The sequence below is a fragment of the Stegostoma tigrinum genome, chromosome 38 (genome assembly GCF_030684315.1).
Source record: "Stegostoma tigrinum isolate sSteTig4 chromosome 38, sSteTig4.hap1, whole genome shotgun sequence".
In the NCBI taxonomy this organism is placed as follows: Eukaryota; Metazoa; Chordata; class Chondrichthyes; order Orectolobiformes; family Stegostomatidae; genus Stegostoma; species Stegostoma tigrinum.
Window position 1 is genome coordinate 329,113 of NC_081391.1, and position 14,013 is coordinate 343,125.

The window sequence follows — 14,013 nt, forward strand, 5'->3', positions numbered from 1 at the left end:
GACAAGCATAAATAGGGTAGGTTGTGAGAATCTTTTCTCTGTGGCAGACGTGTCTAAGACCAGATGGCATAAGTTAATGGTGAGGACTAAGTGCTTTGGTGGGATGTGAGGAAACATTATTTTCGCCAAGAAGACTGTAGAAACATGGAACATGCTGCCTCATAAGACAGTGGAGGCAGATACTCTCACAACATTTTGAAGCATCTGAATGAGCACTTTAAAAAAATGGGCACAGTAGACTATTGAGCAAGTGCAGGTAAATAGGATTTGCAGAGGTTGGTCTTTGTTGATTACAGAAATGTGGACCAAAGGGCCTGTTTCTAGAATAGAATATCCTTTATTGTCATGTGTACTCAAGTAAAGAAGTACAGGTTTTACAAAAGTTTTTACAATGGCTGCCTCAAAAGGCACCATTTAGGTACAAGTACTGAGGTACAAATTTTGGGTGCAAAGAAGAATAAAAGGAAAAGTATTAGCATTACTGAAGTGTCTGAAAAATATGTTATAAATGTGATAATTACAACATAGTTAAAGTCCGGTAAAGAGTTTCAAATGGCAGCTGCTCAGCATGTGGTCTGACCACCCGCGCCAAGCCCCAGTCCAACAACAGTAATGCTTTGCTCCATGCCTCACATCTTCTTAACGTAGAAGGATTCTTTAGGGCCTGGGATGGATGTGAGGGGGAAGGTTTTTTTGAGCCTGGGATGGAGGTGAAGGTGGAGGTGTAGCACCTCCTGCAATTGCAGAGAAAGGTGCCGGGGCTGATGGGGCTAGTAGGGAGTGTGGAGTGGATGAGACAGTCGCAGACAGAGCAGTCCCTTAAAGGTAGGGAGGGAAATATATCCTTGGTAGTGGGGTCAGATTGCAGGTGGCGGAGAATGGTGCATTGAATCTGGAGGTTACTGGGGTCATACATGAGGACAAGGGGAATTCTGTCTTTGTTTTTATTGCGGGGAGGGGGTGTGAGGGCAGAGGTGCAGGAAATGTAAGAGATGCGGTCAAGAGCATTTTTGACCACTGAGGAGGAGAAATTGCAGTCCATGAAAAACAAGGACAGCTGGGGTGTCTGGGACTGGAATACCACATTTTGGTAGCAGATGTGGTGGAGGCGGAGCAATTGGGAATTTTTTAAACCATAAACAGTAGATTGTGCCTTGTTCAATCATACCATGAGATTCTGTGAGTTTTCAAATGTTCAGCTCTGCTAGCTGCTGTCTGTGTGAATAACCTTCTTAAAGCTGCATCTGAAGGATCTTCAGATCTTGATGGCTTCTAGCCTTTTACATGCTGCAGGTAAATGCAGTCTACACTGCTTGCCACCGTATTGTAAAGTGACTCCTCCTCATGGTGTAAGATCCACCTGGTAGATTTACTGCCACTATCTTCTTGCCCAGTCAAGATTCAAAGGTATGTAAATATGTAAATATTATATCAAAGAAGGAGAAAAACTTGGCCTTCTCTTGAGTAATAAGATGGGGAAAATGACTGAAGTGACAGTATGGGAACACTTTGGGTCTAGTGATCATAATTTTATTTGTTTTAAAATAGTTTTACGGAAAAACAAAAGCCTTTAATTAAAAAAATAAAAATTTTAATTGGAGTGAGGCAAAGTGAGACAAAACTTTCAAAAATTGATTGGAGTAGATAGTTTGCAGGTGAAGGAATGTCTGATCAGTGGGACGTCTTCAAAAGTTTGATAATGAGAATTCAGAGTCATTATGCTGCTGTTAGAGTGAAAGATAAGGCTGGTAGGATCAGAGAACAATCGATGAATAAAGATATTGAGGTGCTAGTCAGGAATTAAAATGAATCATATAGTAGTATTAAACAAATGGGTTCAAATAAATCTCTGAACAATATAAAGAGTGTAACGGGAATTCTTACAAGGGAGATCAGGAAGACTGAGAGCGTATGGCAAATAAGGTTAAGGATAATCCAAAGAGATTCTTCAAGAACATTGAGAGGGGGGCAACTGGAGAGAGAATAAGACCCCTTAAAGATCAACAAGGTCATCTTTGTGTTGAACCTTTGGAGTTGGGAGAGATTCTTAAATTGATATTTTGTGAAAGATTTTACTGTGGAGAAAGAAATAGAGGCTAGAGAACTGAGGGAAATAAATATTGATGTTTTGAAAACAGTTCACATTACAGAAGAGGAAGTAGTAGAGGTCTGAGAAAATTTAAAGGCGGACAAATCTCCAGGACGTGAAATAGTGTATCTTCGGACTTTGTGGGAAGTTAAGGCTGTAATTGTGGGGCTCCTTGCGGACATATTTGTATCATCTATAATATAGATGAGGTGTCAAAAGACTCGGCGCTAAATGAATATTTTTCATCAGTGTTCACACAGGAAAAAGACAATGTTGTTGAGGAGAAAACTGAGATACAGGCTATTAGACTAGACGGGATTGAGGTTCACAAGGAGGAGGTGTTAGCAATTCTGGAAGGTGTGAAAATAGATAAGTCCCCTGGGCCGGATGGGATGTATCCTAGGATTCTCTGGGAAGCTAGGGAGGAGGTTGCAGAGGCTTTGTTTTTGATCTTTATGTCGTCATTATCTTCAGGAATAGTGCCAGAAGACTGGAGGATAGCAAATGTTGTCCCCTTGTTCAAGAAGGGGAGGAAGGACAATGCTGGTAATTATAGACCAGTGAGCCTTACTTCGGTTGTGGGTACAGTGTTGGAAAGGATTATAAGAGATAGGATTTATAATCATCGAAGAAATGAATAATTTGATGAGGGATAGTCAACATCGTTTTGTGAAGACAAAGTGTAGAGCTGGATGAACATAGCAGACCAAGTATCATCTTAGGAGCACTGCTTGAACTGCTGTGTTCATCCAGCTCCACACTTTGTTATCTCGGATTCTCCAGCATCTGCAGTTCCCATTATCTCTGATACGGTTTTTTGAAGGATAGGTCGTGCCTCACAAACCTTATTGAGTTCTTTGAGAAGGTGACAAAATAGGTAGATGAGGGTAAAGCAGTTGATGTGGTGTATATGGATTTCAGTAAAGCGTTTGTTAAGGTTCCCCACGGTAGGCTATTGCATAAAGTACGGAGTTGTGGGATTGAGGGTGATTTAGCGGTTTTGATCAAAAATTGGCTAGTTGGAAGAAGACAGAGGGTGGTGGTTGGTGGAAAATGTTCATCCTGGAGTTCAGTTACTACTGGTGTACCGCAAGGATGTGTTTTGGGGCCACTGCTGTTTGTCATTTTTATAAATGACCTGGATGAGGGCGTGGAAGGCTGGGTTAGTAAATTTGCAGATGACACTAAAGCTGGTAGAGTTGTGGATAATGCAGAAGGATGTTGCAGGTTACAGAAGGACATAGATAAGCTGCAGAGATGGGCTGAGAAGCGGCAAATTGAGTTTAATGTGGAAAAGTATGAGGTGATTCACTTTGGAAGGAGTAACAGGAATACAGACTACTGGGTTAATGGTAAGATTCTTGGTAGCGTGGATGAGCAGAGAGATCTTGGTGTCCATACACATAGATCCCTGAAAGTTGCCACCCAGGTTGATGGGGTTGTTAAGAAGACGTACAGTGTGTTAGGTTTTATTGGTAGACGGATTGTGTTTCAGAGCCATGAAATCATGTTGCAGCTGTACAAAACTGTGCGGCCGCACTTGGAGTATTGCGTACAGTTCTGGTTACCGCATTATAGGAAGGATGTGGAAGCATTGGAAAGGGTGCAGATTTATCAGGATGTTGCCTGGTATGGAGGGAAGGTCTTATGAGGAAAGGCTGAGGGACTTGAGGCTGTTTTCGTTAGAGAGAAGAATGTTAAGAGGTGACCCTAATAGAGACATACAAGACGATCAGAGGATTAGGTAGGGGGGACAGTGAGAGCCTTTTTCCTTGGATGGAGATGACTAGCACGAGCAGACATAGCTTTAAATTGAGGGGTGATAGATATAGGACGTCAGAGGGAGGTTCTTTACTCAGAGTAGTAAAGTCGTGGAATGCCCTGCCTGCAACAGTAGTAGACTCGCCAACTTGAAGGGCATTTAAATGGTCATTGGATAAACATATGGATAATAACGGAATAGTGTAGTTTCAATGGGCTTCAGTTTGGTTTCACAGGTCGGCACAACATCGAGGGCTGAAGGGCCTGTACTGCACTGTTGTGTTCTGTGTTCTAGGTTCTATGTTCTATGACTAGAGATTGACTAATGTTGTACCTTAGTTTAAGGAGAGATGTAAGCACAAGCCTGAGAACTACAAACCTGTGAGCCTGATTTTGGTGATGGCTAAATTGTTGTAATTCTGAAGGATAGGATTTACATATGCATTTGGAGAGGCAAGGAATTATTAGTGATAGTCAGGAATGGAAATCATGTCTCACAAACTTGATTCAGGTTTTTGAAGAGGTAATCAAGAAAATTGATGAGAGCAGAATAGTCGACATTGTTTACTTCATTAAAGCCTTTGAGAAGGTTCTGTGTGGTTGATTAATTAGTAAAGTTAAATCACATGGGATTCAGGATGAGCTTGTCAATTGGATACAAAATTGGCTTCATGGCAGGGGACATATTATTCTGGTGTGGTGGGGTGAAACATCTGGCAGTCTAACATGAAGAGCCTCTTGTCTTGAACAAGACGTATCTATTGTATCATAGCAACTAGGTACAAGTTTACATTGGTATGATGTTACCATGACTTTGACAATGAGATGATGAGTGAAATCACAATGTTAGACCCTTTTCCTTGAAGATTTCAATCTGCTTTCTCACTTCCCAAATGCATGTGACATTATCAGAACAGAAATTGTTGAGGCACTGAAAACGTTGGAGGTAATTTTCCAATCTTAAATACAGAAGTGGTGCTTAATACATTGCTCAGCATATGCCTTTCAGATCTTTGCACCCTTATAAAACAATTTGGACAATGAATATCCCACTCCCACTTTGCTGAATAATTACATGATCTCCCACCCTGACCCTGAGCAGTCTGATGTATCAGAGGAACAGATGGTGTACAGTCACATAAGATTTAGCATTTACAGACCTATAATATCCTTGCATGACATACTGTGTAATTTACTGTCCCATGTATGACTGCTGTGGGAACACTGTTGTCAAGGTGAAACTTAGTTTTCTGTGTGATTCCTCTGTGCAGAGTGATTTGCAATTTCAAAAGCACTGGTTAAATCATTCATGCTCCAGTATTGTCAATGAAAATTAGTCTTTGTCAACATCAAATCTTATATTTTGAAGCAGATTGTTCTCCATTACAACACGACTTGTAACTTCTGTCTAGAATTCATCAGTTTCGCCAATTTATTGCACCCTTGGAGGCTAAAACAATTTGCTTGCAATCTGTAAAAAGTGGGAAAAAAAGCACAGTTGTTTAACAGGGCTGTGTATAATCGTATAGATTAAATAACTTGGAATACAGTTAACAAAAAAATTTAAGTTGAAAAGAATAGTAGGATCAGATGAGAATCCCTTTATGATTAGAAGTCTGTCTGTCTTAGCTTTGATGACCTCACCTTGACAAAACTATGTGGTAAAGAATTCCACGGATTCACAACTCACTTATAGAAGAATTTCTCCTCATCTTCATACTCCTTTGCCTATCTTTCTTCTAAATTTGAATGAGTACAGGCCCAATCTACTCAACCTGTCTTCCATACAACCAATCCATACCAGATCAACCTAATTTTTACACCATTTTTACCTGTCAGCCAGGGCTCCCTGATTAGACCAAATTAACCGCCCCAATCAGGGAACTCATTCTATGATGTTCAGCTGGCTGCCCTTGTTATACTCACTACAGTGTGAACTTCCACCAATGCTTTGCTTCTATAAGGGGATCTAAACTGTTCACAGTATTTAACCTGTGGTCTGAGTAGCCACTCATAATTTTACAATCCACTTTCTTTGAAATAAAGACCGACATTCCACTTGACTTCCCTCTTACCTGCTCAATGTGGATGCTAGCATTTTGCAAATAATGCAAAGGGCTTTCCATAGTCTTTCTCAATTTTAAAGATATGCAGCTCCTCTATTCTTCCTGCCAAAGTGCATAACCTTACATTTTTTTCCCATATTACTCTCCATCTGCCAAGTTTCTGCCCACTTACTTAACCTGGCTATATCACTCTGCATAATCTTTGTGTCATCCTTGCCATTTGCCTTCTCCCCTATTGTATATCATCTGCAAACTTGGCTATAGTACATTCACTACTCCCCAACAAAGTCCTTGACCGGATCTGAGTTCCTAGACACAGTCCCCACCTACCTCCATTGAAATGACTCCCATATAAACCAAGGTCCATGTACTCTGTGGACCTGACTTTATTCCAGAAAATCACAGATAAACTCCCTAACAGCCAACAGAACTTTTCTCCCTGATTCCCCACCCTCAGCCCTGAACAATGCCCCTAGACTCCCATACAGATCTAATAACTCAGCTGCATCTGCTTTATCCTTCATCAAGGGCATGGCCTGATTCAAAACTGAGTCATTCCCAAGCCCCCAGACTCAGTTTCCTGATCCAAACCCCTTGGTTTGGCATGACCTGAAGGTAACTCCTATATCCCCCAAAGACCCAACCCCTTCTGGACCCGACTGGAATCCTACATGTCTGCCCCCTTCCCAGTCCAAATTTGCTGTGCTAATTTCCTGATTATCTGCTCTCAGAACATTCAGACCAAGTTGAGTTGGATGGAAATTGGAAGGTGGCAGTGTGATGGGTGAAAAGATGATAACTGGTGGGTAGAAGGTGTTACGTAGTATGTGATACTCGATGATGGTGCCAATTAGGTCGGGCAGTAGGGTGGAAAGGCGGAAGGGCAGAGTGAAAGTGGAGCGGGGTTGGGTAAGGGAGGAGTCAGTGGGTGCAAAGGAACGGGAGGGTTGGGATAGTCAAAGTCAGGTGAGGGGGACAGTATGAAATCAAGGGGTCAATGGAATCAGTCTGTCAGATGCTGACTTATCCAGGAAGTAGACTTGGTTTGATGCAGGGAGGATGGCCCTGATGGTGGCTGTGTCCAGAACCAGGGGTCCCATTCTAAGGTTAGGGTTAGACTATTTTGGACAGAGATGAGGAGACATTTCTTCACCTAAACAGTGATGAGCCTGTGGAATTCATTACCAAAGGAAGTAGGAATGGGGGAGGGGAAGGGGGCTCTGAAATAAACAGGCAGAGGAGAAGGCGATGGTGGATGGCGATTAGAGGAGCAGATAGGTGGAGAGAAGACAGACAGGTCAAGGAGGAAGGAATGAAGCCAGGTGAGTATAAGTAGGGATAGGGGTTGGACAGTGAGAAGGGAAAGGCAAGTAGGTGGGAGGGAAGATGGACAGGTCAAGGAGGCCAGGATGAGGCTAGTAGGTAGGAAGTGGGGGTGGGAGGAGCGGATAAATGGGAGAAAAGATGGACAGGTGAAGGAGGTGCAGATGAGAGGGTCTGGTCTTGGGATGAGGTCGGGGGTGAGGAGATTTTGAAATTTGTAAAGTCCACATTGAGACCGTTGAGCTGCAGGGTTCCCAAGTGGAATATTAGATGTTGTTCCTACAGTCTTCAGATGGCATCGTTGTGGCACTGGATGAGGCCCAGGAGTAGGAGGGGGAGTTGAAGTGGTTTGCAGCTGGGAGTTGTTGTTGTTTGTCGTGAATCAAGAGTGGGTGCTCCACAAAGCAGTCTCCAAGCCACTGCTTGGTTTCTCTGATGTCGAGGAGGCCACATTAGGAACAGCGGATACAATATATTACATCAGTGGATGTGCAGGTGACCACCTGTTTAATGTGGAAGGTTTGCTTGGGGCCGGGGATGGAGGTGAGGGGTTAGGTGTAGGGGCAGATGTAGCACCTCCTGCGGTTGCAGGGAAAAGTGTTGGGGGTGATGGCGCTAGTGGGATGAAGAATGAGATGCTGCATTTTGGAAAGGCAAATCGGAACAGGACTTATTCACTTAACGGTAAGGTCCTGGGGCGTGTTGATGAACAAAGAGACCTTGGAGTGCAGGTTCATAGTTTCTTGAAAGTGGGGTCACAGGTAGATAGGATAGCGAAGAAGGCATTTAGTATGCTTGCCTTTATTGGTCAGTGAATACAGTATAGGAATTGGGAGGTCATGTTGCAGCTGTACAGGACATTGCTTAGACCACTATTGGAGTAATGCGTGTAATTGTTGTCTCCCTACTCTCAGAAGGATATTTGTGAAAATTGAAAAGGTTAAAAAAGATTTACAAGCATGTTGCCAGATTTGGAGGGTTTGAGTTATAGGGAGAGGCTGAATAGACCAGGCTTATTTTCCCTGGAGCATTGGAGGCTGATGGGTGACCTTATGGAGGTTTATAAAATCACAAGGGACATGCATAGGGTAAGTAGATAAGGTCTTTTCCCCAGAGTGAGGGTGTCCAAAACTAGAAGATATAGGTTTAAGGTGAAAGGGAAAAGACTTAAAAGGGATCTAAGGGGCAACTTTTTCACACAGAGGGCACTGTGTGTATGGAATGAGCTGTCAGAGGAAGTGGTGAAGGCTGGTATAATTACAACATTTAAAAGCCATCTGGATGGGTATATCAATGGGAAGGGTTCAGATGGATATTGGTCAAATGCTGAAAATGGCATTAGATTAATTTAGTATAGATTGACAGGTGAGGTAAAAGGATCTGTTTCTGTGCTGTATATCTCTATGATTATGACGATGGAAGTTAATGTGGAAAATTATGAAATTATCCAGTTTAGCAAGAAAAAGAACATTTTCAATAAGAGATTGGCATACGTTGATGATCAAATGAGATCCTTTCTTCATAAGCCACTGAAAGCTATTTTCCAGATTCAGCAAGCAATTCAGAAAATATGTAATGTCAGCCTTTATTGCAAGAGGATCTGAGTACAAGGGCAAAAATGGCTTGCAGCAATTATATACAGCCTTGGTGAGAACGTACCAAGAGTATTTTTCTCCATCTCCTTCACTGAAACCGCATCATGTCTCTCTCACTGTGAATATTTGCATCACTCTTTCTTTGTTCTCACACATCACTGAAAGTAACATGCTGAAAATTAAGCCCCACAATTCCCAAAGTCGTCATAAAATTGAAGATTATTCCACTGGCTTCTCTATTTCTGACTCATCATTCTGTAACAAGACCATATTTGTCTAAGTCGCCAGCACCAACTACCTTTTTGAAATGTTTGGAAAAGTCAGGGCAACCAACTCTCATTCGTTTATCAGAATTGCCTTCAGCTGCCTACCTCTGCTGACTTGTTACGGTTACTTATGTTTTTTTTAATAAGTTCATTGAAGGTATAGCTATTGTGCTGAAATTACACACAATTCCTATTAAAACTAATACAGTAAGATTCATCAAATCATCCTTGCTAATCTAGGTCTCATAGCCTCATAGCTCCCTTAATTTATATTCAGGAGACTAGTTTTGCATTCAATTACCTCATGCTCCATCTTAATTAAGAATTTTATATATTATGGTTACTCTTCTCCAAAGGACCCTGCACAATAAGATTGTTAATTAATCTTTTCTTAACATAGAACTTTACAGCATAGTACAGGCCCTTCGGCCCTCGAAGTTGTGCCGACCTGTCATACCGATCTCAAGCCCATCTGACCTACACTATTCCATGTACGTCCATATGCTTATCCAATGACGACTTAAATGTACCTAAAGTTGGCTAATCTACTACCGTTGCAGGCAAAGCGTTCCATTCCCTTACTACTCTCTGAGTAAAGAAACTACCTCTGACATCTGTCCTATATCTTTCACCCCTCAATTTAAAGCTATGCCCCCTCATGCTCACCGTCACTGACCTCGGAAAAAGGCTCTCCCTATCCACACTATCTAACCCTCTGATTATTTTACATGTCTCAATTAAGTCACCTCTCAACCTTCTTCTCTCTAACGAAAACAGCCTCAAGTCCCTCAGCCTTTCCTCGTAAGACCTAATTGACATGTAAATTAAATTTATCCATGATAACAGATATAACCTTATTGTATGCATTTCAGATTTGTTGTTTAATGTCTTGTTTTACATCTCCACTACTGTTTGGGGTGGTAGATAATCCCTAATGTTTTCTTTCCTTTGACACCTCTTTCTCTTTATTTTTCTCTTTCTAGCTCATACTCATTCATAAAGACAGTTTTCATGACAGAATGTTTTTGACACAATCTGGATGGTAAATGATAGGCAATTCAGAAAATAATTAAAGCTCTTACACAATCTCTTCCAAATCAGCACATTTTTGTACAAGATGCTGGAAGAGCTCCAAGGAGATATCTGTAAATCCATTAAATGAAAGGTCCAGGAATTTCAGGGTATTCTTCACACAAAGAGCAGAAATAAGATCCCCACAACACTCATCTGTCAGATAATTCCTCTTCAGGCTATTTAACAAAAGAAAAGTGAGGCAATGAGGCAGATTCAAAGGAATGGTGACAAAAATTGACGGAGACCAAGAGTGTCAGGAAGAATGGGGAGAGGGGACTAAGGAAGCAAAAGGGAAAAAGCACAATGTCAGAAAGTGTGGATGACAGACAGAGAACAAATAAAGGAATGGTGGGGGGAGGGCAGACAGAGTGAAAGAAAGGACAAAGGTTCATAGACAAAAAAACAGAATAAGCAGAATGAGATAGTAAAGATAAAGAGATGGGAAGGGGAAAGATTCAGAGAAACACATACCACCATTGAAACAAAGAATAGATGCAGAGAAAGAAAAAAGGTGCAGCAAAGAGGGAGACAGAAATGAGAGAGTGAATGAGGCAGACTGACATAAAAAGACAGAATGAGATGGATAGGAGTGTGTATAAAGACAGCGGGTTTGTGACAAATGCCGATAGACTGGTAAAGGAAGATATATAACACAAAGGACAAAAAGAAAAATAGAGACCGAGAAAAGTAATAAGAGAGATATAGAGATGGAGCATCAGATGATGAATCATGGAAAAAGAGAAATGGTGGTGAATGGAGAAAATGACATAGGAAGGAAATAGAAATAAAAAGTTAATGCTTCAAGCTCTGTATGACTCTTCTTCAGAACTGAAGAAGAATTGTAGCAGACTCTAAACATTAATTCTGTTTCTCTCTCCACAAATGTGGCCAACTTGCCGAGTTTTTCCAGCACTCTCTATGTTTGTTTAATATTTCCAACATCTACAGTATTTTGTCTTTATTCAATTGAGATAAGCAAATGTACACAGCTCTATTGATGGAGATAGGAGGGAGACAAATAAAGAAAGAGGGACAAAAGGAAACATGAAGACCAAAAGAGAAAATATGTGCTGGTTACAATTGAATGAAGAATATAAGAAATGTTACATTTAAATTTTTCAAGGTGAAAAATAGAAATAAAAGTGTAGAGGCAATGACATAACAGAGAGATTGAGGGAGACTACACAAAGCAACAAACAACAAAATTATTCATAACAATGCCAGAATAATAAATAGTAACCTCTAATTCTAAGTTTTGCAGTTCATTATTCTTCAATTTCCAATTGCATAGAAAGGATATTACAGTTAAATACTTTCCCTAAAATCAGTGTGAACAATGTTTCCTGGAAGATAAAGGAAGATTTGGAGTCAGTTCACAATTAGTTATCTAGATTGATTCTGGTACAGAAAGATTATCCTGTGAGGAGATGCTGATTAGGTTGGACCTGTACTCATTGGAATTTAAAGCAGTGCAAGGCAACCTTATTGTCACATACAAGATTCTTAGAGAAATTGACAGGGTTGATTTAGAGAGATCCAGTTCAGACACACGTACAAAGTCCAGAATTGGAAAAAAAAATCATCAACTTTGCTTCCAGTTTCAACCCTGTTCTCATTTTCATCTCATCCATCTCTGACTCCTCTCTTCCTTTCCTTGACATCTCTTCTTTCATTTCTGGGGATATGCTCACCACCAATGTCTACTATAACCACATCAACTCTACAGTTACCACAATTACCATTCTCAAACCCTGCTTCCTGTGAAGAACACATTCCCATGTAATCACAGAAGGTGTAACATCTGCCTGTTTACTTCCTTCCTCCTCTCCATCCAAGGCCCAGGCATACCTTCCAGCTGAAGCAGCAATTAATCTGCATGTAACTCAATCTAGTCTATTATATTTGCTGCTCACAATGTGGTCCTCTCTAAACAGGAGAGATGAAGCATTAATTGTGTAACTGTTTTGCAGAACACCGACATTCTTTCGACAAAAATGACCCAGTGTTTCAGGTTGCCTGCCATTTCAACTTACCATGATGTCTCTGGCCAACATCTCTATCTCAGGTTTGCTACAGTGCTCGAGTGAAGTTCAGAGCAACACTGCATCTTCTACTTTGGAGCCCTGCAAATTATTGGACTCAGTATTGAGTTCAATAATTTTAGGGTCTGAGCACCTTCTCCCATGTCTTCAACTGAATTCCCCACAAACCATCACATGGGTTGCTTTCACAAGCACCCATTCTCAGCCACTTATAGTCCCCATTAGTGACTATTGATTCTCCAAGGCAGACATTTACCCATTCCTCTGTTTGCCCAACTATTTTTGTCTCTCTCTGGGCTCCATCTCCAACTGCTGTTCATTCCTTTCCTCTGTCCCGTCCCTTCTCTAGCTGACACACCACTTTTACCTAGCTACAATCAATTCTGAAAAAGGATCATTGGACCCGAAATGTTACCTCTGCTTTCTCTCTACAGATGCTGCCACAGATGCTGTCAAACCTGCTGAATTCTTCCAGCATTTCTAATTTTGTTTCTGATTTCCCTCATTCACAATTCTTTAGATTTTTACACAGATAAAGAGTAATTTGTTTTTGTCTCAGAGAGTTGTGAATCTGTGGAATTATTCACTGCAAAGGACTGTAGGGGCTGTGCCAGGAAGTATATTCAGGTTAAGACCGATTTTTAATCAGTAAAGCAATCAAAGGTTATAGGAAAAAGGCAAGAAAATGGAATTGAGAATCATATCAGCTATGATCTCAAGGAGGGGTAGAGCAGACTCAATGGACTAAATGATCTATTCCTACTCATATATCTTAAAATCTGTGTCAAGGGATACATATTTTCCCTTTGGGACCATAAACTGGAATGGATATTAGACACTGCTGTATATCTAAAATATCAGAAGAAGTTTGCAACTTGGAAAAATCAAGTAGTGCACTTTTTACAAGATGATATTGCTTTTAGAGCATTGAGACTGTGACATTGCATCAGAATGACACTGAGAGCTTTGGAGTTAAGCCAGACAACAATCCTCAAGATTGGCTGAGCTGCCCATATTTTTCCACCAATGACATTTGTTTCAAATTTTGTGTCTTTTGACTGTCTTTTTTTGTGATGAGTGTGTACTTATTTGTGTCTTTAAGGAAGAACTTGATGGAATTTTTGTAGAAGTAATGAGATTGATGAAAGCAGAACAGTGGACATTGATCCATATGGACTTCAGTTAGGTGTTTGACAATGTTCCGCATGGGTAGACTAGTTATCAAGGTTAGACCACATGGAATATAGGGAGAACTAGCCATTTGGATATGAAATTGGCTTGAAGGTAGAAGACTGATGGTGGTGGTGGAGATAACAAGGTGTAGAGCTGGTTGAACATAGCAGGCCAAGCAGCATCAGAGGAGCAGGAAGGCGGTTGGCTTTCAGACTGGAGGGCAGTGACTAGCGGTGTACCACAAGGATTGGTGCTGGATTCACTGCTTTTCATCATTTATAAAAATGATTTGGAAGTGAACATCGGAGGTATGGTTAGTAAGTTTGCAGATGACACCAAAATCACTGGTGGAGTGGGTAGTGAAGAAGAGTACCTCAGAGTTCAATGAGACCTTAATTAGATGGGCCAATGGGCTAAGGAATGGTAAATGGAATATAATTTAAATAAATGTCAGGTGCTGCATTTTGGGAAAGCAAATCAGGGTATAACTTACACACTTAATGGTAATGTTGCTGAACAAAGAGACCTCGCAGTGCAAGTTCATAGTTCCTTGAAGGTGGAGTTGCAGGTATCATCACAGAATCCCTACCATGTGGAAACAGGCTACTTGGCCCAACAAGTCCA

General features: G+C 41.1%; 1 protein-coding gene across 2 annotated transcripts in view; it reads right to left on the minus strand.

Moving 5' to 3' along the window:
- Positions 1-373: 373 nt before the first annotated feature.
- LOC125447197 (NACHT, LRR and PYD domains-containing protein 3-like) overlaps positions 374-14,013 on the minus strand; it is a 110,613-nt gene continuing 96,973 nt past the window's right edge. For both annotated transcript variants that reach the window (XM_059640764.1, XM_059640762.1), the window contains 2 exons: positions 10,183-10,350; positions 374-5,321 (listed from right to left, as the gene is read on the minus strand). In XM_059640764.1, coding sequence (XP_059496747.1) covers positions 5,234-5,321; positions 10,183-10,350 — 256 coding nt within the window. In that variant the 3' untranslated portion in view covers positions 374-5,233. The remainder of the gene's footprint in view (positions 5,322-10,182; positions 10,351-14,013) is intronic.